The 27,311-nt window shown below is 43.0% G+C and overlaps 1 protein-coding gene across 2 annotated transcripts in view; it reads right to left on the reverse strand.

Moving 5' to 3' along the window:
• Positions 1-27,311, reverse strand: part of hdac4 (histone deacetylase 4) — a 156,826-nt gene that overhangs the window by 114,903 nt on the left and 14,612 nt on the right. For both annotated transcript variants that reach the window (XM_076263723.1, XM_076263722.1), the window contains exon 2: positions 26,371-26,714. In XM_076263723.1, the coding sequence (XP_076119838.1) occupies positions 26,371-26,392 (22 nt within the window). In that variant the 5' untranslated portion in view covers positions 26,393-26,714. The remainder of the gene's footprint in view (positions 1-26,370; positions 26,715-27,311) is intronic.

Genomic DNA, 27,311 nt, shown 5'->3' on the forward strand with positions numbered 1-27,311 from the left:
TTAATTACTGTAGACCTTTAAGTCTTCTGAGACCGAGACCTCAGTCCCTTCAACAGAAAATAACACACAGACTCAGACACACATTCATCTGAGATTACGGCTTTCAAGCACCAGGTAACAACCAACAATTAAGAGTATTGATCTTTGGGATATCTGAAAAAGAATGGATTAAAATAAAATATGACTCAAAATAGGATTCATTAACCATGGAAGCCCTTTACATACCTGACTGAGCTGCAGTTCATCAGCATATTCAAAGCAGACACACATTAACCCTTAACTTGCCGTAACATACAGGAGGTTGGATAAAAACAGTGTTAATCTTCCTTGGAGACATCCAAAACATAAAATCACTGTCTTTCCATGCTGCACCATGATAATGAGGGCAATAAACAGCTGATCTTCCCATAGAGTGTCTCCTACTCCAAATCTCAGCATCAGAGCAAAATGCAGTAATAATAGTACTGTCACTATGGGTTAGATGACAAGAGGGACATACCTATTACTCTCTATTGCAGGCATGTTTTAATTATATGTGAGCTCTCTAAAATGGAAGCTCTACTTGCTGGAACAGAGCTCAAACCAGCAATTAGGCAGCCAGCGCTTGACAGGTATCGGCGTTATGATTCGAGAGGGTTACTGGTATGGAGGACCTCCCGCATGTAATTATGGGATCAAGGGTCTTATTTTAAACCAGAGTGTCTTTTCCCTACTCTGTGCATTTTAGCTGAACTTTATCAAGTTTGCTGGTAGGAGATGCCGCTGTTGCTCTTTTCCGCTGTTGCTCTGTTGCTCCTTTTAATTAACGTTTCTATCTTATGTTCATATATATATATTTTTTTATTTTTTTTTTGAAGCTGGTCAGTGATTTCCGTCACTGCTCGCTTTTTATATTAACTATTTTGAAGTAGTGGAAACAATCATATTGAAGCTGACCTTCTATTGGTAAAGGTAAGACACTGATGTTTATTTGTCACTCTCACTGATTGCGAAATCGTTTTAATGTTCGTTATTAAATCGTGTTAGTGTTCATATCAAAAGGTTGTTTGTGGCAGGAGGTGGATTACATGTATGTTTGTCGTACACTTTCACAGTCAGCGTACATAGCTTTGCTATATTCTCGATGGGTAAACTGCCATCTGCCACCAGCACCGGGGCCGGCAGGCATGATATTTTGATTACGGGGATTAAGTGGATGCTATGTAGCGATTACACCTAAACTATTCATTCTGATTAACACAACATCAAAAAGCAATTATTATTGTACGAAAACAACCGATGGATGGTTACATTCAGGTGAATCAACCAGTCGACGACGACCATCCTAGAATAGTTGTCTATGCTAGCTAGCTAATTAACTTAGCAAACGTGATTTAATCTTCCTAGCCGGCCTTGTTAGCTTGGTTGCTGGCCATACGTTTCTATCTTATGTTGTAAGCCTCAAATGCTGCATATGTGTATTCCGCTCATAACGTTAAATGCTCAGCCATCCATACTTTTCCGATGTAACGTTAACCTATTTTCTTTGTCCCCGCATTGTAAAGGTTCAAATGTAGGCCATCTGGCCTTAGCCAGCTGACGTTAGTTTGTTCTTTTAGCCAGTTAGCACCTGTGCCATATTTACCAGCTGTCTGGATTGAGGCAGACCATCGGCCTCTCGCAGAGATGGTGACTTTAGATGAGCTGGACCAGACATATGATGGCTAAGCGAACAAGAACCTTGTATTTTAACGTTACACTGTTAAAGATGGACAACCCAGCCTCAAATTATAGGAGGTGACAAACGAGTTACGTCGGCTAATGCAATTAGCCCCGAAAAACTGTCTGTCGTGTTCCACAGGATAGCTGGCTAGCTCGCTTGGGCGAGGTCGGCCAACAGCATATTGTAAGGAAATTGCCATAGTTCTTTATTTGCCACTTTCTGATGGGGTGTCATTATCACTCTGTATGTTCAGTCAGCTGTCCTTGGCTGGACTGTATTGTTTGCTGAGACAAGTTGTCTATTCAGCCTACACAGTCGGTGGATTCTCCTTTACAGGTTCTTGAGCTGGCTGAACTGATTTCCTGAATGGTTCACTACTCATATATATATAAAAAACACTTGTGTAAGTGGTGTACCCATGTTGCTTTTGGTTTGGGGTGAAGGGTGGACTCAACTGTGAGTGTTGGCAAATACACTCCCTACCACAAAGTGCAAACCATGCCCTTTCCTACATAAAAACCTTGGTAGCAGTAATTATGAACAAATGCAGCTGGGACACAATGGCTGACCTGAGCGGTTTCAACTGGAGGTCAATACTCATCAGCGGCTCAACAGGCCCAAAGAATACAGTGGTGAATGCCTTGCACACATGCACAGACATACACACGCACACATATACACACGCAAATGCACACACGGTGACGCAAACGGATGGCCTGTCAGCAGCGTCCATCCGAGGGCCATACAAGAGGGTGCTTTGTGCTCCAGCCACAACTCCAACCTCCATTCAAAGCAGACGCCTGTTTTGCACAGAGTGGTGTGAGCCCGGGGATCATGCCATCTGCGTTATCAGCTCCATCCGAGCCGTCAAAGACGCACCGCGCACACAAAAGCCCGAGCAGAGTGACAGAGCTTATCCCGCTGGCACGACTCCTATACCAATTTCCACTCACTAATTACAATTAAAATCAGCACGCTTCCTTGCGTGCTCAAATAACACACTCAGCGACAAAAAAGGCTTGTTTGTTTACTACAGGCCTCACAAAACAAGCACAAAACCCCCGAAGTGGTAGCCTCTCGCACCTCATCCAGGGCACCAGGGGGGAAATCTCGCTCTCCTTTTGATTTTCTATGCAATATGCAATTTGGGGGGGCAGTTCTGGTTTCCCAAGGGCTATGACTGAGTCACCAGCCATCAGCCCCACTGGCAACTGGGGTTAAGTGTGAGCAAGTGATGTCTGAGAGGGGAGCACAGAGGGCACCGTTCCTTCAGGGACACACGCATCTCCTCCCATCGGTCCTTTTGTCTCTCTAAACGGCCTCTCTGGCTGAGGTTACGGTCATTACCTTGCCGCTCTGCCAATAACTCAGCCTTCACCAAAGGCCTCTCCGGAGAGACAGGAGGGAGCAATGGCGACTCGGCTGGGACAATTCTCCAGAGAATGAGCCTTGGGACACAGTCTAGCCTGGCATTCGGAAAAGAACAAACTTCATGACTGGATGTAATGCAATAAGATGCTGGGATGGGGGGGGGGGGGGGTCCATAAAATGCTAGACAGCATCTCCAAGCACTTAGGAAGGAACCTCTGTGGTTTCTTCAGAAAACAGGCCATTACAACAGAACCGGGCCCTGTAATTAGGCCGCCTTAGCTCAACAAATCAGTGTCTGGGCAAGCTGTGCGTAGAGAGGGAGGAAAGAGACGGAAAGGCATAAGTAGTTCTAAACTCCATACGACGTCAACTTTTCACACACTTTATTCTCTAGCATGTACAACCACACCCGTGTTCCAATGACTCATCTCCCATTAATCCCAAATATTTATAAGAGGAACCTCCCTCTCTACTACAGCACCCCCACTCCCTTAGTGGGGTAATCTATGGTCTGTCAGTTAAAGGCACACACCACAGTGCACACTGATGTCAAACATGTTGGCAAGACGATAACATGGGGAAAACCTTCCACAATCTGGAATGATGCAGAGCTCTAGGGTCAGACTGCCATGACTTTTATTATTATGGCATTATTTCATTTGATTAATGCAATGGTGTGGGGCCACTTGCATTGCAGTACATCCATAGGGAGAGGAGCATGTTCAGGCTGCTGACGCACGGCAGAAATTACTGCTTTATTTTCTTTATTTTCATCCGCTCCATTTATCCTTGCACTGGCTTTGTACATGTACCTCTGATTTAAGAGTACAAATAATGCTATGTCCACAATTACAGTGAAGCAAATGACAATGAAATCAGACACAATAATAATAAAAAAAAGAAGAAGACTGTTTTTACAACAATGAACTGCAACTACTGTATTTCCTCAATCTATTACAGTCCCTGATTTGCAGGCAGCTAAAAGTTCATCGTACAGCTTGGGGCCTCGGCCCCTTTCTGTTAGCGCTCATGAGGAGCGCACAGGCGGAGGTGACCAGTGCCATCCCCAGATCAATGAGGGGAGCCCAACAATCGACTCCTTGTTCTAGGAGTGCGCGAGTGTGACCTCTGCATACCTATAAATAACCCAACTCTGGCCGTGTCCTGCATGCTCATTGCCCTCTGTACAATCCTTTTCAGCCCTAACTGCATTAACACACCGAGTTCACTTCATGTGCACACATGCAAGCACACAAACAAACAATGGTTCAGTTTCAGGGGTCATGGGCTATCACAAAACAATCCCACGGCAGTGTGGTTGGGCAGTGGACCAGACACAACGCCATCTTCAGCTGCCCGTCTATCATGGCAAAATTAGGTGGCAGCTAAAATGGTTCACACTGTTGACTGTTTGTTCTTTCAACTTCTATGTAGGCCTAAGTGTTGCATGACTGATGACTGACATCTGACCAGATCTGCAAGGTCCTCCAAGAAAGAGAAGCTTGGAGGGGCTGAGAGTCTTGGACACTTGTGGCACTGTGTGGGTGTGGGCATGAGAGTGGGCACTGTGTGGATGTGGGCATGAGAGTGGGCACTGGGAATACAAAGGGCCCCAATTACAGTATTCCCCTTAATGGCCTCCTTCATCTAGGGATGTGCCAATGCCATTTTTTCAAACCGAGTACTTATATGAATATTTAACTTTAATTTGTGTACTTGCCTATATGGAGTACTGATACTGATATTTCTACAACAAAAATAACTATTAGGCTAGCATAAAAATGCTATGAATTAGAAGGTTTTATTTTCTTCTCTGCTCTAGTTGTTACAATAAGCTTAAAATAATGATCATCAAATAAAATATATAATTGTAAGTTTCTGTTAACACACTGGCACTGTCTTCACATTTCATTTAAACAAATGATCAACAGGACTGTTTAGCACCGCCTCCACACCATCTCCCTAGACACCAAAATCTGATAGGGCAACAAAAAAATGACAAGACACTATGACCACAAGCTTCAGTTTCATGTAATGTAATGTAATACAATTACAACGTTTCCCCCAGACAAAAATGAAGCCTGGTGTGTATCTGAGCATGGAGAGGTTGGCGCGGTGCAATGCTGTTTAAGATCCTCCAAGGCAGCAGCAACACATTTGTGTTTTGTCATATGTTTTGTTGCAAAAGAGGTGTGGCTCCTCTGAGAACAACTGGACGATTCGAACATGGGTGAATGAGAAAGAAAAAGACAATGTAGATGAGCTTGAAACAGAGAAGCTTGCGACCAAAACAGAGTTAGTGAGGCAGACTTATAGTATTAATTACTGGTCATTGAATAAAGCTGCAGTCCTCAAATGAAGCTGTGTCTGGCATTTGCTCATCATAACCTGAAGTAGAAGTGAATTGGGTGCTGACTTCAGTCAGGAACTTTACAGTGACACTTTGTTAAGGGTAGCACCTACAGTACACTACTATGTTTAAGGTGAAATAGGACTATTATCACTATTTTCACATACGAGTATGAATATGAGCATATCAGTATCGGTGCATCCCTACTTTCAACCAGACTGCTGAAATAAACACTAAGTTTACAGGGATACTCAAATCATAATACCAAACAAGGTCAAGACCATATAAAAACGAAGCTATTTGGATTCAGTGATGGTGTAATACTAAAGACTTGACTGCAGACACACAGATCATGTCGGAGTTGCTTAAGCAGGTGATCATGAAAGCTGTGTGTCTACACTAGAGTGTGCACAAGATGCAAATTACAGACCACGCCACTGGACCTTTCCGCATGGCTCATGCTCAGTTCCATGAAATCTCACATTTCCTCAGGCATGAAAAAGCCCTACTAATTTACCTGCTCTGTGTCACGTTTCTCAACGCTGTAGCCAATAGTGTCCCCGGCTGGAGTGCTTGAGTCGAAGGGGACTGACAGAGTGTGGGTGGATGACAAAACTCTGTGTGCAGATGGCCACTTCAGCATCGGTGTCCTGTCAAGCTCACACTGAAATCTCATAGCAGTGCCTCAGCCTGTGGCTCCACAGCCCACTTATTTCAGCAAGGTTCTCAAGTTCTCTTCGACTAAGTGGAGACCAAGACTGTGCTGAGTGGGAGTGTTGGTATATCGCTCATTCAAACAAGCACTCATGGTCAAAAGAGAAGAGTCTGTCCTTTATCATCTTCAATCAACATACATGTGACATGAAGGAAACTACAGCACAACTGTGAACAGCTGGGTTCTTGCCTGCAAAAAAGACAAGACTTCCTGCAAAAAAAGGCTAGGTTCCTGAGCATACCTCACTGAAAAAGTATGCAACCAATAGCTGCTGAGGCAAACTAGCCTTCTTATTGAAGGCAACTGTGAACTTCCTGTGGTGCACACACACACACACACACTGTGCCAAAAATATCAATACTATTCGAATTTGGAATTTACTATTCGAATGTGGTGTTTTGGGGAGTTTTTTTATGTGTTGGCTAACTTTAGCGAATATGTGAAAACGAAATGCTAATGTGTCACGTCTAATGCACAATCTAAATATGGCAGAAGCGATGCACCCAGGGAGATCACCACTCCTGACCATTTCAGCGATGTGTGGAACGTTTTTGGATTTCCATCAGAAAACGAAAAAATTATAATTAGCTTAACAATGTCGTAATCTGCAGAATATGTAGCAGCGAGCACCCTGAGTGCACATCTGATAACGCTACACCCTGACAAGCTAGGTAGGTAAACAGTCCGAGGACGAGGAACCGCGCAGCTAAAGCAGGCAAGAATTAGGTTTTTGCCTCCCTACTCTAGGCTATGTCCGGTGCTTTTGTCACTTCTCTGATAGGCATAATGGTTCATGGAATCGCGGACCAATAGAAAAAAAGAAAGCAAACTTTTCCCAAACAGGAAATACTTGCTAATTTGGCGTCATCAAACATAGAGGCGTTCAATAAAGTGGTAGTGGTATGGGCGTTCATTCAGTGTGTGTGCGTGTCTGCGCAAAAGAAATTGAAACCACTCAAGTTGCACAGATATCGTTTTTGCTTTTGTTCAATATAACAAGTCACCCACGTGTTTATAGTGGCATTGGCAATGCATAAGCCCGTTTATACAGTGAACACTACAGAGATGCATCGTAAATATTAATAATAGACAACATTTAAGCATTAAATATTCAAATATAATTTGATTATTAAAAATAATAATGAATGAAATTCGAATTGTGTTATGGAAGAAGATTGACAGCCCTACCACACAATCTATCCAAAAATCCATGCTTATCTTCAGAGGCCTCTGCTGTTATAAAGAATAGGCTCCCCACTGACAGCCTCCAACCTGAAAGTAACTGCATGGTCCTGTGAGGGGGAAAAACACAGTTCCCAACAACCATGTCTATTTATAGCACCCTGTGTCTGGAACCTCTGCAAAGCACAAAGAGTAATGGGGTAACCACATTGGACAGCATAGACCACACTGTCACAGGTTGAGGACCAGATGTTCACTCAACACTGAGTTAAAAACACACTGATCAAATCAATTTAGCAATTCATCCACAGTCCACAACCACATCAACAGGAGATGCACATAGTTTGCAAAAATGAATTCTTGTATATGAACGTGTATCGTTCACCACTATTCAGTGCCATGGGATTGGTGCTGGTTCCCAGCCCTTCAGATGGCGGTAGCATACAGTTTCAGTACATGTGCAGAGAGAGGGGTCGGGGAAGGGAATTTAGAAATTTAGCAGTGAACCATTCCAACATGACAGAGGCTGCCCAACAAGTTCCTGTTATTCATCTCTGGCTCCTCAAGTGAAAAAAGAGAGAGAGGGCCTCTGACGTCCACAAAGCTTGCTTGTTTGTCATGATGATGCTGGTCGGAGATTAATATTGAGCATAATCCTGGTGGACTTGGGGGTAATCTGCTGGTAAAAAGCAATGATAAAAGAGCAACAATGACAGAGGATGAGCCAGTCAGACTTTTGCTTGCCAACATGAAAAAATATGACCCTGAGGTGACCTCATCACTGGGCATTTGGCAGCGGTAATGCCAGGCCACCTGCGTCAGCAGGGCTGATTAAGGTTTCTGGGGCTGTTTGCTGGCCCACAACCTCCTCCCTGGGTCATTCTGTTTCTGAATCACCCTGTCCTCTCAATTATCACTGGTCTGGCCCCACCGTGGCAAATGGAGGGAGGGACTCTTCTCTTTCAATAAATGAGACAGACCATTGATCATCATACTAGTTATGTTACTTCCATGTTATTTTTCTCTAAGAGGATGAGGAGACAATTAAGTGAAGGGACTCTGAATGTGAATTCTACTGATGGTTAGAGGCAATAAGTATGTAAATCATGCAGAGCGACACCATCATTGATGTTGGGATGTGCTATGTACTAATATCATGCGGTAAAAGCCCAAACTTCACTGAACTGGTGTTAGGGGAGGAGCCATACCAATCCCTTAGGCGCGTCTCGTCTTCCCTCATCTCCCCTCCAGCCCCCCCCGGCTCACGCACACCTCTTGAGCAGGATCAGAGGGCTTAGCAGCTTTAGTCTCATTAAACACAGTCACACTCTGACACTTGCTCTTGCCAGACACCGCTCATCTCCCTAATGGTGCAGGTGATCGCTTCAACAAGTTTAACTCACAAGCTCATCAAAATGTCAACTTCTTCCTCTTCTTTTCAATCGTTTAGACTCTCTGCCCAGCGGGCTTGATCTCCTGCACGGCTGTTCCGTAGTCCCCGGCAAGGTTCTGCGGTTCCCTCAACATGGCACCAATCTTTCTTTTTCTGGGAGATGGCTCCTACCATGTCCCTTGGCCATCTCCCCAAGACTCCTCTGAAGAGTGCTTGAAGGAAATGTTTCATTCTGAGACAATACTCTGTTATGGCAGGAGAGCCTTGCCTTCAAAACCAGAAATCAATGGCACTTTATATAGAATACAGCGGCCCGTTTATTGTACCATCGACCATCAGAGGCGAGGATTCCTCTGCATCAGGCTATATTTTATCTCCTCTAAAGAGGAAGCAGCCCTGTGTGTGCAAAAACGAACGCTACAACTGGTAGCGAGAGCCTCTGCAGTCTGACTGGGATAAAATAACATTCTAAACAACACTTCATACAGGCATGGAAAATATTAGCATCCCAGCGCTGTCAGTTGTCCAACCATCTGTGTCCTAACATCATAACACAGTGAACACATTAATTCTAAACAGAAATACTGACTAAGTCATGCATTAGTGAAACAGTCTTCAAATGTTATTGAGAAACCACAAGCTCAGGGGAGTCATATTTAGTCATTTTTGTGTGCAACAGTGTCAGCAATGATGCACTTCTTTATGTTTTGGCCTACAGTGATTTTAACTCATTTGGCAATGGATTAAAGCAAAACAATTTTATCTCGAAAGGGGGTGGTATTTCAGTCCAGTGCAAACTGGCGTGAGGAACCAAAATATCAGCAGGGAATGTCACTATGCTTGGGGATAAAAGGAGCAAAAACCCCAAACTACAAAACGCTGGAAATGCGGAGAAGGTCACGTTAGAAGACAGGCCAAAACACAGATCTCTGTTGCCGCTAGGCGCACTGAATGAAAACATTAGCCCTTTGGAGAGGGGAGAAGCTGGAATCTGCCACCACAGAGGGACAAGGAAGAATGCGAGAGAGAGAGAGAAAGAAAGGGGGAGGATAGGTAGATAGAAGGAAGAAGAGTGAGACTGGGAAAGGGAGAGATGACCAAAACGAAAGCCAAGAAAGCAGAAAGAGGGAGATCACGGAGAGTGAGGGCAAGTCGGAGAAAGCAGTCCCTGGGTAAAGACAACAGCCCTCCACCCAGAGGCCTCCCAGAGACAAAGGAGCCCAATGAGGCTGGCAGCTCAGAACGAAAACACGTTTAGAGGGGGTTAGGAATGTGTGGGTGTCATGGCAGTCATACGGCCCACAGCTGTTCTCCCGACACTGAGCAAGCCCCATGACGAAGTACACACACAACACAGCACTCACACCCACACACTAGCTGGCTTCCCATTCAACTTTTTCATGCGCATTTTGATCATTCTAATAAGAAATCCTGACTGGAAACACTTAAATGTCGCATTCAATCTTCCAATGACTCAATCTACTATTCTTGATTCTAAACACTCAATTCATTTTTGTTGAATTTCTACCAACAGGTTTCTGTAAATGTTGCCCTTTACATTTTGATCTCACGGCTGATCATCAGAACTCTTGCCTTGATAAGAAGAATGGGTAACACTTTCTATGAAGGTTGTATTTATAACGCCCTATGAATGCATTCATAATGTTTTATAAGGTGTCTATAAAGCATTGTAATGCTCATTATTACCATCTATATGTATTCACAAGTCGTCATAACCAACTTCATGATGCATTATGACAAATAAATAATTATGAATGATATAGTTTTATGATGCATCATAACTACTTCTCTCTGTTAAATGCATAGAGTGATGAAAATAAAGTGAACTAAATGCATTCCTTTTGTCTTTACTGTCCATGCTCTCATTTCATTCTGCCTCATATTTGTTTATAATAATCTTATATCTATTTATAACAATACCTCATTTGCTCTACTGTACCTAAAGCTGACAAATAACACCTATGACATTAACATAGTAATTTATAATATTGTGCATATGGGGTAAAGATGCTAGACTCGGTACTTAGTTCATTGCACCCTTTAATTACTCAGTAAACTTAAACTTGTTAATAATATATTCTTGTCACTTTACTTAGAGCTGACAAATAAGACATGATATTGCATAGCTGTTTATAATTGTGTGCTGTAGGGAAATGTATAAATTATTATAAGTTTATTACATATACTTATAGCTATAGATATATAGGACTACAGTAGAAGTCAAAACTCTTTATGCATCACTATACGCATTTAGCAAAGCAGTTATGATGCATCATAAAACTGAAAAGTGAGTAGGCAGATCTTGACATATTTATAATGCATTATTCAGATTAAAATTATAATCATTCATAATGATCTGTCATAATGCATCATGAAGTTGGTTATGACGACTTGTGAGTATATAGATGGTAATAATGAGCATTACAATGCTTTATAGACACCTTATAAAACATTATGAATGCATTCATAGGGCATTATAAATACAACCTTCATAGAAAGTGTTACCGAAGAAGGTCAGTTCTGAATTTGCATAATACAGTGAATGGAAACACACACAGATGCACATTTTTTTTCATGAATGCACATTAAAAATGCAAATGAGCTGAACAGAAACCCAGCTAGTGATATCCAATCCTGCGCTTGGACAGATCAGTCTGCATAATGACTCTGCACTCTAGAAACTATTTCTATAAATCATACTCAGAAACAACCATCTTCAAAGGAGAAAAACAGGAAGGTGTGACATCTAATCTGATTTCCACGTATTCTAGGCTTTATGAGTTAGTCCAGCTATTGCCTTCGGTCACAGCACGCTTATCTACGGAGGCCATAAACTGCTGAACTTTTTCCTTCACAAATTTCAAAACAAGTTCAAAACCAAACAGCCACTACAGCACACATCAAAATAACAGAATTTCCTTGAAAGTCCAGACATACACTAGCAAACAGATCCGAATACTGAATTGCTCCTAAACACAGAGTGCCAGAGAGTTCAACTTACTGAGGAGTTACTGGAGCTGCAGCATGTCCTATGAGCCTGAGTGAGCAGAGAACTTTACTGCCTGACCACAGCAGTGAGGCACTAATGGAGACTGTGCTCTTCATGGTGCTAATGCCAGCTGCACCACTCGAGCAGGAAATGGCTCTATCACTAGAACAATAGCGAACCAAGCATGCTATTTCGCTGTTTCCTTTGTCTTTGTTTAGTTTTCCCCTCTCCGATTTCTGGCGGAGGGCAACCAGGATGATAAAAACTACTTTTAGTCACAGAGATAGAAGAGAGCATGCCTGAGAGAGCAGTGAGGTCTGGCACACAGTTGTATTTCAAACCAAGTAATCTTCAGTATACTGCTCTTCTCTCCAAGAACCCAAAGCCTTGACATGGAAATTCTTGCTACAACCCCTTGAAAGAACAGTTGAAAAGATAGCAAGGACACAAGACTAAACTGCTTTTTGCTGCAACAATAAATGTAGCACACAGTGGATTATTTGGGGTACATTTAGCCTAAGGCACAGAGGAGCTATTTCCATGTGAAATAGAACTATTTTAGCATTCGGTGCCCAGTGATTGATGGCTGCCTACAGGCCTAGCTTCGGCCTCAATCCAACACAGAGGAGTTAAAGACAGATAAGAGACGTGATTTTGTGGTCCTGCGGTCTTATCTGGTACCACTAAATGCACACTTTCCAAGCAGGGAGGCCTCTAGTGCTATCAGCGGAAGATAAGGCCATGCAGCCCCCATAACGGAAGCAAAGCAAAGCATGCTGCAACTTCACAGCAGAAGACAAAAAGGACAGTCAAAATGAAGGGGATTTTCACATTTCCATGGTGTGTAAGCTGTGAAAGATGTGCTTGACTCTTGCTAAAGTAAAAAGTTGAACAGGCAAATGGCTTCACACTTCAGTAGAGTAAGACAAAGATAAAGTGGTATTGCTTTTTGGGCATTCATTTTGTTTTTATTTTAAGATCTAGAGACCACACACTCTAACCAAAGCCTATACTTGTACAAAACCTCACACTCATGAAATATTTCTGTTAGCAGCTAAATGTATGCCTCTACCTTAAAGCTGCATTTTGAATGACCAATCTTAATGAAGGCCAATTTAAAAAAGGCAAAAGAAAGGTGAAGTGGACTTTCATCTTGTCGCTTTGGGGTTGATGCATCAGCCCAGAAAGGTCAAGGCGATCACGACACAGCTAACGGGAGGTTAGAGATCCTGATTCAGATCTTGCAGAAGACATCAGAGTATGGGGGCACTATTTCTAATTCTGAAAGGCTATGACAGATCAACAAAGCAAAGGCACCAAACAAAAGTCAATTGTTCACAGGAAAAAAACAAATACACAAAAAAACTCTTTGAACACTCATTGTAGGGCTGGGCGATATGGACCAAAAGTCATATCCCAATATATTTAGGTTGAATATCGATATACGATATATATCCCGATATTTTTACGGCAAAGTTAGAGCTGTAAAATGAAATGTTTAGTCAAATATGAGTAGTTTTATTGAAAACTCACTACTCAAATAACAGTAAAATGTAAACATAAAAACTGGAGTGCCTTTTTTGAAATCAAAGTAAGGTGCAAGGTAAGTAAGCAAAGTAAAGTGCACATTTAAATAAAAAAAAATATCTTAAATGAAAAAAGCCTATAAAATAAAATAGGCCCATCTTTTTCTGAAATAAATATATATGAGAAAAGTAGCGTGCAGTTTCACAGCAGTGCAGAGAGGGGGGCAGTGCAGAGAGCTCCGGTCAGCGGCTTGCGTGGAGCAAGGATCACCGCACAAATTTGAACTATATCGATATATGCGATATGGTCTAATTCCATATCGCATTTTAAAATATATCGATATATCTTTTATATCGATATATCGCCCAGCCCTAACTCATTGCTGTCTTGGCATTTGATCCTTACTTTGTGATTGTGGGATTAGAGGTTATATAGGGACTGTTATACAGCCAAGCAAGGACTGTCAGTCTAACTCCACACTTCTCTGCCATTGGTTAAGCCAGGACTGCATTCATTCATTTCTATTACAGCTCCAGGCACTGAGCCGGAGCCTATTTCATGGAGAACCAATGAAATTTCACGACCAAGAGCTCCAGCTTGGCTGCTGCACAGAGGTTGTATGGGTGAATGAGAAACAGTGGACAGTTTTGCAGAAGGGCAAAAAACTAGGAGAGCCCATTAACTCCACCTATGAAGGACATAACTTTTATTAGGTCACGTGTACGAAGGGTTTTTATCGCCCTCTCCCTTACCAACAGTTACTCTGTCCATTCGTCCCTCGGCAGTCATGAAACCATGACTTAAGATTACTGAGCAATTGCACTCCAGCCAGTGGATCTGTTGTAGTGATGCCTTCATATACATCAAATCTGCCACCACAAATTTCCTTTCAAATGGCATGGCTAAAGGATTCAAAACGGTGATAATAATAGTAGGCGTGGCCTCTGCGCTGTTACTAATCCGTGGATTAGTGCCTGGAAAAGTTCATTTCAAACACTAGATCAGTGGTCCCCAAACTTTTTCTTCCGAGGGCCAGCTTACTATGCCTGGCTCTAAGAGAGGGCCAGAGACTCGGCGTATATCAGTAACCATAAATAGCTTAGCGCTGTGAACAAAGGCAGTCTACCTTAGTTGAATATTCCATTACATTTATATCTATAGGCTATTGCAATTTAATACAATTGTTATCTGTGTTTATATTGCCATCATGCCATATCAGTGTAAAATGTAGCTCAAATGAAATAATACTAATAATAGCATTCTCAAAACTATAAGCAGGGAGTCTCAAAAGTATATTTTGAACTCTGAACTTTGCATACACAGCTCAAGTTGTGAACAAGCAATATCCTACAAATAATTTAAAGTTCTCAAACTATGAGTTTTATGAAGTGGTGACAGAAACATCTGAAATGACCACCATTCTAACTTTCACTCACCTGATGAGAACTTTGTGAACTCTGTATGAACATTTGAACGAGTGAATAAAAATGTAAATAATTATACCAGAAAGTTCCAGAATTATGACTTGAATAGAAGTTAGTTAGTTATTAACAATTAATTGATACATTTTTAGAATACTTTGACCACTGATGCAGTCAGCAGAGGCCTCTTACATTGTTTGCAGGTAGGCCTACTATACACAAATCAGGCGAGCGTTCTGTGGAGGCTGCCATCTTGTGGCGACGCCATTACTGGTATGTAAACTAACCTCCGTGATAACGCACCCTCAATGACAGCTACGGCCAGGCAGTATGGCTTGTTGGATTGATGATGTTAGACAGTGGCCTCCGGTCACAGATGAAGGTACAAGCGATCTTACAGATTATTTATAAAAATAGCTTAGAGTAGAGAATGAGGAAATAAAGACATAATTGGGACTAGGTTGATAATATATCTACTTAACTACTGTAGCTAGCTAACGTTAGGAATAACTATGCTAGCTAACGAGGAAACTATACAAATATCTGTCCATTTGGCATGTTTTCCCACTCGACATTATAAAAGAAGTAGTGAGACAGTCGTAAATCGCGGGCTGTTATCCCAGTGGACACAACCAATCCAATATGATATGTAAACAAACCTCCGTGATAACCCACCCTCAATGACAGCTACAGCCAGGCAGTATGGCTTGTTGGGTTGATGATGTTAGACAGTGGCCTCCGGTCACAGATGAAGGTACAAGCGATCTTACAGATTATTTATGAAAATAGCTTAGAGTAGAGAATGAGGGAATACATAATTGGGACTTGGTTGATATTATATCTACTTAACTACTGTAGCTCTAACTTCAGCAATAACTATGCTAGCTAGGCTAGCTAACGAGGAAACTATAAAAATATCTGTCCATTTGGCAACAATAAATAAATGAATGGATATTAAATAAACGAATTCATGTTATTCATTTGTGACCATTGTTTATCTAATTTTCACATTTCAAAAGGAAAGGGTAAGGTACAGCTAACTGCTATCTGTGCAAACCGTATGGTAATGTTAGGCTACCAGACAGGGGCAGTCATATTTTGTGTATCTCACATTTTTCTTTTGTTCCAACTGGTAATTTTATTGCTGCTATTGGAACAATTGAAAACAGAACATGTTTTCCCATTCGACATTATAAAAGAAGTAGTGAGACAGTCGTAAATCGCGGGCTGTTATCCCAGTGGACGCAACGAATCCAATAGGAGGCATTGGCGCAATGCTACCCAGCAACAGCTCAGTAATGGCGCCCGCTTACTTCCGGTGGTTTCGCCGGATTCGTGTATACATTTCATTCCGTTTTCGATGGCAAACGCGAAACACCTAAACACCTAAACTTAGGTGGCGGGCCGTAGTTTGGGGACCACTGCACTAGATCCTGGGGTGAGGATGGACCTTAATGTTCGGTTGTGTAAGCCTACTTTTCCCCAAAGGTAGAGGATTAAGTTCTTGGACCCACCTCATAGACACAGTATCATGTCCTCAAATGAACCAGGCCCTGTATTGGAATTACACTTCACAATTGTGTCTCGTCACCACTACCTAATAAATCTGACTGTATTAATATGTCGAAATGCAATCTAGTTTCTGATCGCTACAGGTTAAGCTCTAGTGTCTGCTCAGATCGAAAATGAAAAGTGGTTTAAGAGTTCTGTGAGCCGATGTAAGAAGGGAAATAGTGTAGTTTACTCACAGTCTCGTTCCATAATGCATGGGAAGTTCAATGTACAAACCAATTCTGTGACCATTACAGGACCGGGAGAGACAGAAACATGAGGGTTTCATCAATAAATCCTTCTCCCACCTCAACAAAGGGGTGTTTTGGATCATCAAAATAAGGCCTTGTAGCATCTGGCTGCTACGCTTCAAAGCATACACACTTCCAACCAGCTGCTTTATTTTGAGGTCCCAGCGGTGGCTGCCTGGCTTGGCCTCTCGTCGTCTGTTCTGTTAATGGTGGTACATGCCTCATCACGACGGCCCTGCCTGCTGTGGCCTGCTGGCATTCTTCTAAAGCTTGAGTTTAGGAAGCACACATGCCCACATGCCCCTTGATGTGTGCTAGCCAGAGCAGTAAAATGTGTTTTTATGGATAATGTGTGTTGCAAGTGTGAAGAGTCTAAAGGCCCTCCGCATCGTAATTAGCTACAATTTTCCAACACGCATACACCTATGTGAAGCCTACACACGGTGGAGGGATGACGTCCAGGACTGAGCCCGGGATCCTGGCCCCACGCCTCCCCATGAGCACACACACCACTCCTCTGCAGGAGGCTCAGTAATGGAACGCCATCGAATCACATAAATACATGCTTAGAAACGGCAGACCTACACAAAAGCAGACTGCTAATGTCTATTCATAACAATGACATGTTCAATCTGAGAAGATAACTCCTCACTGAATAGCACATGTCTTCTTTGGCAAAACCCTGCCATGAGCATTTAATGAATTCATTACAGAGGCAAAATACATAACCCCCTTTCATTCTCCAATGAGATTACTTGAATGAAATATTATGGAAACGGTAAAAATAAGACACTGACAGCACCCAAATCTCATTACTTAGTAATTCCCATTGTTCTTCAGGGGTTTTGTTATTGTATTGTAACTCTTATCCCACCTACAAAGCCATATTTCCATAGATTTTTTTCCACAGAAATGGATGACTAGCAACAATGGTATTTTTGTGGTTCAGTAGTCACAATACATATTTTATTACAAAGACACATTTAGATTTATACTGAGCAATCCCTCTAGCAGTAAGCCTATGGTTTATGGAATGTGGTCGAATAATGCACAACTTAAAACACAAGCCTCTCCTGCTTGAAAAAGACAAAAATGGCTTTATGCAAATGGTAAAAACTGAGTTCTAAATACTCCCCACTTAATCCAAACATTTAATGCTATCAATTAACTTCCTGTAACCTCCACCTGGGTTTATTCCTCTCTGTCAGAAAAGAATCCCTTGACAGGCTTAGCCTGGAACAACCTATCTTTTGAAGATTACTTTCGAGAGATTCTTTTTGCAGTCCATAGTCCTTAAAAGAGGACTAGAGAGCTTTCATAATCCCTCACTGGCAGCTTTTGATAACTAATGGTGGTTTGGTGGCTCTGACTAAATGTGCAAATGCTTTCTATCCAACGTGACCTATCGATTTTTACATTTCTGTTGTTTTATGGTTAATAGGCACTAGTTCACGCCCGGTTTGGCTCAGCTCCACTCCAGGACTGACTGCTCTGTTTGGGCAATCAGTGAATGAATGACGAGCGAGAGTGTGGTGGTACCGTCTGGCAGCATGGAGGGAACGTCATGGTTGGGCTAATGTAGCTTGAAATGTCAGAACAATTCGTTCACAATGTTACGCTGACAGAGGTCTTCCAGGTACTCAATCACCTCTGTACCTCAAACTCATCAACAACCATTAATCTGATATTCCTTGGCAAAAATGTCCAATTAATTAATAAAAGCAATTTACCAAATGCTGAAGTAAGATTATCTTTTATATCATAGCTAAGGCTTTATAATTGCCCCTCTCTTTTAGTAGCATCAGTCTGGTTAATTTCTTTTCCTGAAATGTAATTGTCTCTGGGATAAATCCGCTGCCATGCGCTCCCCACAAACTTAATATGAATAATTCATGACCATCTGTCACAGGATGGAGAGTGATGGATGGATTGAGGGGCTTTAGATTCTTTGTGTTGCTATATTTTCCAGTGCAATTCTCCTCTTATCCACCTCGGTCTCCACCTCTTCCAGGTATGTGGTGGTAGTTGTGGTAGAGGTACTGGGGAGAGAGTGTATTTTTAAGGACAGCCCTCAAGCCCTTACAAGCAAACATGGGAGGAACTGCATGGTTGAGGCTGAGCCTGAGATTGATGTGTAAACTTGATGCATGCATATGCCAAAGGTAACACGTATCGCCCACAGATCAAGATAAAGTAGATATAATAAAGTACCGTGTAAACAGTATCAAAGGCGACACCTAACAAAACCAAAAATGAACAGCGTCAATAAGAAAAACTACATATTAATGAGGAACGAGACTAAACTAATTACCCTTGACTGACATGGAATGGAAGGGGTCAACATGATGGCTACAGAGACCCAAGCCATGGTTCTGGCTGGATTAAAGGTTCCTATGAGAGCCTGGCTAAGTACTCTCCTAATATAATTAGGGTGTTAAATAAATGGCGTGGCATGACACGGTGGGGTACAGCAAAGCTCACAGAGGCCGAGAAACCCTAACAAGCTCTGGCTTGGCTTCAGTCGTGGCTCAGTCCCATCTCTGTGTTTATGTTCCAAGCAGGGGAGTTGCCTTCATGACGATTTATTGACGCAAGATCCCCTCGGCTCGGCCTGCCAGCAATTAATCACGGCGGGAGAGAGGGGCTTGTTCAGGCGGAGGCCCTGTGAGAAGCTCGCGCACCAGATCCCAAGCCAGGCGTGTAACCTACTTGTGGACTCTATGCCACATATGGCCTGTGGAGCCAAGATCACCACCCAAGTGTAACACTGACAAAGGCCTCTCACTTCCCACACGCCTTCCTCTCTCTAGAGTACACCGGAGGCGTTAACCTTTAAAACATACATTTCAAAAGTGCCACCTTTTTGTGGTGCACATGGTTACAGTGAGGAGGTTTCTTTTAGGTGGGTGGAATAAAAGCTTCTAATGAAATCAGATCCACATTGTTTCGGCCATGAGGAAAAGGCCTCGAGAGAGAGAGAAGGGAGGAACACAGAAGGCAGCCTTCTCATTTGGTCGTCGCCTGCAACCTAAGCCGAGGCCTATCCAGAGTGAAAGAGGGCCCTTTCCATCACTACATCCCTCGTCTGGTGTGGTGTTTTCAATTGGTCACACACACAGCTGTTCTCCCATGGGCAGCCCAGGCAGAGTGCTGAGCCACCTGACCACCGGCCAGCTCAATGCACCAGCCAGAGTCCAGCCACCACCTGCAGGGCTTCAGAGAAAAGCGCTGGATCCTGGCATGTGTGTCACTGTATCCCATTAAAGCCCCTGCATTCCTGAGGCTCCACCAGAGAGCTTTTCTGAGCACAAATGACGGAGTGTGGTGATGTAACTGTTGAACTACTCTTAAGACAACATGACATCAACATGCAGTTGTTGCACAGAAAAAGAAAGTTTGCTTCACATCATAATCTTTAACAGAGGAGGGTTTCAGATATGAAGTAAAAGGATGGAAGTGGTGCAGACAGAATTCCATGAATAGCATAAGTACAGCTGCAAGTATGGTTTGGTACACTCTCTCCACACACATCCCCCGGAGTGGGATTTAGTATAACCAAATACAGTAGATAAGGACTACAATTTATCACAGTATAGTATTTTCAACTGTAATGACTTAGATGTGAGACCATGGCACCATTTTATTTTTTCAGTAGAAAAAAAAAGAGAGGTATGCATTTCAAAGTATTTATTTACAAAGAAAGAAATAGGTCACAGTAAAAAGATCAGGAAAGCTAAATTAACACAATAAACATAAAACATGGCTCGAAGAGTTCCCTGATGAGAGGCCCGATTACCTGCACCATTGCTCTGTATAGCTGAAATAATACTAATACGAATAAATAATAATAACATGAAACTAAAACTAGCCATTAGCTTTCCTACCCAGGAATAACCAGTTTGTTGACATTGAAGAATGTGCTGATTCATGTCACAACATTTGCTTATAGATAAATAAACAAACTAATAAAAACTATGGCATGTTCCTACCTGTATGGATTACTCTATTAGTCCACACTATCCCTTTTAGAAATGTCTATTAAAGGAGAATTCCGGTGTGATTTTGACCTAAAGTGTTTTGAAACATGATACCGAGTGTGAACGTATGTCTCATAGCCCATCTCGGCTTGTCCCCTGCACTCCGAAATCTGGCGCTAGTTAGCCGATGCTACCAACAAGGCGATCAATGGTGGTGCCTCGGCATTGGTAGACTTCCGAGGGCCCTGACATTTAAAACGAGACATTGAGAACTTTGAAAAAGCACTGGTAGTTTACTTACAAGACGATTTATACAGACAGTATCTTCACGAAGTTTAGCGTTTGCAGCCATCTTGAATTTAGTCACGATAAGTCGAGTGACGAGTATGAATGAACAGGTATGATAAGGGATCAGATTCCAAAAATAATTCTGTGGAAATGCATGGATTACAGTTTCTTCCAGTAGCAGCAACTGGACTTCGAGAAGATACTGTCTGTATAAATCGTCTTGTAAGTAAACTACCAGTGCTTTTTCAAAGTTCTCAATGTCTCGTTTTAAATGTCAGGGCCCTCGGAAGTCTACCAATGAAGTGTGGAGATACATTCAGCCGCGTAAATGGTGTAAAACAGTGATTTATTTGCATGGCTATGCCGATGCCGAGGCACCACCATTGACCGCCTTGTTGGTAGCATCGGCTAACTAGCGCCAGATTTCGGAGTGCAGGGGACAAGCCGAGATGGGCTATACGTTCACACTCGGTATCATGTTTCAAAACACTTTAGGTCAAAATCACACCGGAATTCTCCTTTAATACGCAATGCAGTAAAAATTGGCTTAAACAACCATTCACACAAATTCACAAAAAGTCAATTCACAAATACAAAATTTTCCATTTCTACAAATATAACTAATGTTGTGAAGTGGATATATTGTGCTAATATTAAGGTTCAGTTTGTTCTGGTGATGGAGAGGTTTACTTTGATCAGAAACAGAAACATTTTAGCCAAGAGAGCATCCAAAGTGTTCCATTCCCATCCTGCCAAAAAAACTAACAGGCCAGCACACAAATTTGATAAATTCATTCCAGGTATTTTGCAATTTTCCTGTAAATAAATATATGTGTGGACAGTGTGTTATGACCAAACAAATCAATCAAGATAAATCAAAACAACAAAATAATTTAACCCAGTACTACCCCCCTCCCCCTGTAAAACTGGCTGTATCTTGGAAAGTATTGATCTTACATAAAAGTAATTTTACAGTGTGTCTCCTGGGTGACATAGGTACACCGTGTAATTTTTTCACAATGTTTTGAAACCTAAGTGCGTGGGCCCTAGTTGAATTGACATTGAATGACCCAGATACCACATCTGCACTGTGTGTGGCTCTGCATAACAAGTGTGTGTGCGTAGTTGTGTGTAACTACAGGAGGCATATCAAGAGGGGGCCTGTGACATTGTGGTGGCACTAGTACATCCCTCCAGCATCTGCAGCTGGGTTTAGTTGAGTTAACACCGACTGCCAACCAGGCTCCTAAACTGACCTCTACCCTCAGGCCACAGCAAAATCAATACCAACCATGTGGGCCAGTACAACCTTTAAATTCTTGTACTGGTCAGGGCACCTCCCATGCTCTGTCCAGAGGCTACACATCCAAGACACTGGCCCCGGTCACCCACCAGGCAAGCACCATCTGGGGGCCAGGCCACAGGCCAGAGAGACTGGGGCTAGGGGAGGAGCCTTAGGGTTGTAAAGCTGTACCTTGATGCTTTTAGCCAGGTTGCAGTCTTCTTAACTAAAGTTTAAAGAATTGGTTACATGCTAACAAAAGAAAAATGTCATGCCCAATACAACTGCCGATCTTGAGTCAAGACAAGGACTCAACCAATTGACCAAGGACTCTAGCACAAACAAGATTCCAGCTACGTGCAAGTCAAGTGTAAATGTCCATGTACTTGTGATGTGCACTGGACCCTACATTCTAGTTAAGCAATAGTTTTTTTGAACATTTACGAGCCACATAGTGCCAGGAGGCTGTACTGATATTATGATGGATTCTAGGTTGGGTTATGGAAATGGAAAACTTGCTAGGGGCCTAGCAACTCAAACGCATGCATGAGGGAAAGCCAATAGCTGCCTATCAAACTCAGGTGAATTAGCAGGCTTAAATTAGCACAGAGGCTGTAAAATCCTTCACACTGGACTCAAAGTCTGTGAGAATCAGCGGGTCTGTGTGAAACAAAGACGCCCAGGGTGACCTGCTGCGGCCTCACCGGAAAAGAGTGTTTGGCCAACACATAAATAAGGTCATACAAATGTGTGTCAACAGGAACTGACACCAACTGGACAGTACGGTGTGAAAAAGGCACAGGAGAAAGAAAAGAGGGAAAGGACTGGAGGACAGTGGAGAAGAGGGAAAATGCAGGTCACAGGGTGAATTAGAAAACTTGCATTCCTTTAACAGACAGGATCATTGACTCTTGTACAAACACATGACTTGTTGCTTATCTTGGTTGTGCCTACCAAGAGCGGTAACTGAAGGCTGATGATATCCGGAATTCTAGGAAAGCCGTAAACGAGTAGCAAGTGCTAATCTTACTTGAGAGATTAATGGGGTTTAATCTTTAATCTGAATGAGCCTCTATTCATAAAAAAAGAACAGCTTCTCAAGAAAGGGAGGAAAGGTTGCATAGCATATGCTAAACAAGAGTAACACCAGCTTCAAAATTCTTTCAGGAAATTGCTTAGCTTGTCGAAACCATTTGAATACTAAATGGTCAGACAACTCTGCAAACTATCGAGAACCTGATTAACAATGGCACGGCCGTCCAATGCTTGAGGTGCACAAGAAACACAAACACATAAAGGCACACACAGACACAAGCACAGAGGAGAGGCCCCTCAGTCAGAGGAGCACAGAGGTGCTGCCATCTTTTAGGGTCCCTGTGGGAGGCGTGGCGTGTGGAGGAATTTCCTGGAGTTTAATGGCACAGTAGGTGGAGGGGGAGTGGAGGGCAGAGGGAGGTGGGGCATTATGAGCTGCAGGTACTGGGGGTTGGTAAAGTCTGACGGCAGGGTCAGGTCAGATGCCTCCGACTCACCGCACATAGCTCAACGACCCAGCCATGGAGCCAGTGGTGCTGTTGTGATTGCTGTTATGTCAGCCATGTTTACTTGACATAGCTGACATGCTTGACATGGGGAGGGGGGGTTTCAAATATCTCAGCATAGTAGAGGAGGACATCACATCCCTCAGATTTGCATACCTCTAGTCCCCTCCCCAAAACCACTAATAACTCTAACTTCCTCATGGACAAAAAAAGCAATCACTCAGACTGTGCTAGAAAATATAAACATAGACCATATTACTGTGCAAAACACAGCATGGCACGGAACACTTTTATATCTACATCTACCTGAGCATGTAGAATTTAGATATTCAATACTGTTGAATACTTCTTCCAACGTTTTACTACCCAGCTATTTACACACACTAAAATCAGTAATCACAAGGCCTGGGTTTTTTTTTTTTACTTCTTTATAAATGCTTCTGATGGGTAAAAGCAGTTATGGTCTTACAATGGCTGCTTTTACTGTATGGACTGTATAACAGTATGACCCTGACATTGTACAGATGTATCTTAAGTAGCTTACTTCATTTACTGCTATTTATATGCCGGAATTAGCATAATTTGCTTCTGCATTCAAAAACAACTTCCTGCATCATGTCAGAGTGCATGAGTGCACATTCATACCCTGGTACCTAGTTACCGACTGATATAACAGTATAGTCAAAATTCATCCCTTAGGGAAAATTAATATGACGTATACCATACCTTTACAACTTTCTATCCATAGCAAACGCTACGTCTTTTAAGTTTAAAAACAGAAGTGTAGAGCACAACATGTTTAATGGGGGCTCCCTACCTGTAACTCTGTCGTGAAGAAAGTAATCCTCATGGTGGTAAAAATGCAATACCAGCTGCTGAACTTAGTACACCATAGACATAACATGAAAGAGGAGTGTTACAGCACTGCCAGTTTCTGCTCGTTTGTCTGCCTCTCTCTGCCTTGCAGGGCTGAGCTAAAACAGGTGCTGTAAGTCACCTGATCACTGTACCTGGCGCTATAGAGGGGTCTACCTGCCTGGGTTTCAGATTTGCATTACATTTGTATATCTTACCATCACACTGAGTGCACATCTTTCAGTATACTATTTAACTTTAATAAATATATTTTGTTAAAACCACGTGTGGGCTCCTGGCGTGAGACTGGCGTGCCTGGCATGTCTGACAAGAGCTTACAGGCCAAGGCCGAGGTGTGATCCTTCATACAATATGGCTAAGCTTGGGTCTGACCTCTGCTGAGGAGACACTCCTAGGTCAGACTGTTGCCTGGGATCTCTCTTAGGTAAGCTGCTCTTCAGGATCACCTTCTAAGAAGATTAGTGGGGAGGGAGAGAGAGCACACTGGAGGTGACTGACACCACTGGCCAGGTTTGGCACACGGCTCACACTGAGAAAAACCCATCATGTCATTAGATCAAGCCTGGGATTAGCAGGCATCAAAACGCTACCGGTTTGTGCCACCTGGCTCATGACTAGAGTGACTGGCTAATAAGGCTACCTACAAACATCTCCAGAGACCCAGTGACCGACATACCAGTCTCTGTGAAGAACAGGTCAGGTGTCAGTCACTTCAAAAGGAGAAAACATTAAGAATGTGTGTTCAGTTTGTCAACAGAGTAGCAAAGCATTGGTTAGGATTGAAGAGGGAAAGGTGTCTGTGTGACTGGCCCTTCAGATAAACACATATCCAAAACAACAGCAGTTTCAACATTCACAGGGCCTTCACTGCAGAAGATATTCAGTTTCAATCACTGTGGAGCAGTGATTAATTGAAATTAAAACTTCTCATGTTTCCAATCGACTGTGTTACTATTTTCATCCTCTTCCTCCTCATGTTGGCAGTGAGCATGGAGAGTGAAAGTACTGCTTGCATAGAGAATAAACTCAACTGCAACTCAGACTAAACCTGAGGCCTTTACTGTAAACCAAAACACTTCAAATGGATTCTGGAGAGCCTGTGAAATTTCACCTCGAGCACACATAAATAGAATGAGTGGAGAGCAATGGCTGTGGTTGAAGAGACTGGGGAGATCAAAGGGCCAAACAAACTTTAAAAACAAAATCCTTAAAGTGACGGCCACAGGATAACCAGTGAAAACAGTCCACTGAAGAATAAGCCATCCAAAATAATGGCCTTCATACGCTCTGCAGAATTCTCGCCAATGAAGAATGACTTGCTTCAGTTCAAGATAATGGACAAAAGGTGAATGTGGTCAGAGGGATCACAGCTGTTCCAGTAAACAGTAATCCCACTTTCAATTTCAGAACAGCCTAGAGGGCCTGCAACTACAAAGACAATGTCAAAGGAATCACTGCGGGACAAAGTCTGGTGTGGCCCTTTCTATTTCCTCAACTTGATGCATTTACTTGCTCTGCTTGTTTTGGTTCTGTGGCGAGTCCTCTTTGCAAGGCAGCAGTGTTGGGGATGGCTCACCAAATGAGAATCAAATAGCTGGCTGGCATCTCAAGGCTGCTCTTAACCCCTGAGTACCCATCAAATGCGTCTCCTGATCATACAGCCAGCTGCCAAGAGACGGCTGGCTGGTAAAGACAGAATCTTTGAGAGCCAGACAATAGGCTCAAGCATAGGCCTGTTCCCTACACCTCAGGATGATGTGAACGCCATGTAGAGTATGACCAAAAACTCTTGATTACTAGCTCTAACTCCGCTTTAACCCTCTCTGGTATGACCCAACAGAAACAAAAGGAGGACACAGAGATGGCCAGTTGAGGAGCAGAAGGAGAGGAGCAGGGGTGGTTGCACACTAGTCACTGTGGAAGACACACTTACCTGGGTGACTCTGGGAACTCATTGTTGTCGTCTCTTTCACAGATGAAGAGGAGGATGCTGTAGATGGTGGAGGGGAAGAGAGAAGAGAGGAGAGGAGGGGTGCTGAGCGGACCTCAGTGCTCCTCGGAGGCACACCGAAGGAGCACCATCCACACGGCACTGGTGAGTCGTGAGTCTAGCACTTATTAAGAGGAGGAGGACAAGGAGGACGAGGCAGAGGAAGAGGAGGATGAAGTCAGGAGAGGCTGCTTTCAGGAGTCCGTAGCACCCAGGCGGGGCTCGGAGCGAGAGTGAGCCAGCTCTGTCGGCTGGGGAATGGGTCCGGCAGTCAGATTAAAATCAACCTGTTGAACACAAAAACAAACAGGTTAATGTCACATTATAGGCAACGATACCTAAAAATAACAAAGGTTCCAAATAGGATAGAAAAAGGAATTTTGGTTCGGTGGCTCATATGGTTTTAATAAGTCTCCACTTCTAGTCATCTGTTCACCTCTGTAAACACGCAGTTGTCACTGCTTAGGCTAATCTAACTTTGACGACAAAGACCGTTGTACCTATTTCGAATGACAGATGCAATAAAATGTCAATAATCTGTAACAATATACGGCAAGAGATAAAAAGAAGATCAAGCATCTAATCTTTTCTGTCTGCCCTGGCGACATGCTGTCAATCAAATATGATCACCACCCCACAGGCTTCCCACACAGGTGACACAGCCGGCGAACAGAAGGGGCCCGTGACTCATCCTGATGAGCCAGGTGAGTGCAGGGCCGTGTGACTACCACACCAATCTGCCACTCATGGCAAACTCATGTCGACGGCTACCACGTCATCTGACGCGCGGCAACTAACAGCAGAACACCCACTTGGGGAAAAATGGGGTTCGGATTCGGATGAGGATGACTCCAGTCAAAAACACCTCAGAGGAGACCATGCAT

Source organism: Alosa pseudoharengus, unplaced genomic scaffold, assembly GCF_046254945.1.
Source record: "Alosa pseudoharengus isolate Yale_2024_CS ecotype anadromous, Long Island Sound unplaced genomic scaffold, YU_APseudo_1.1 YU_APseudo_1.1_scf_3, whole genome shotgun sequence".
NCBI lineage: Eukaryota > Metazoa > Chordata > Actinopteri > Clupeiformes > Clupeidae > Alosa > Alosa pseudoharengus.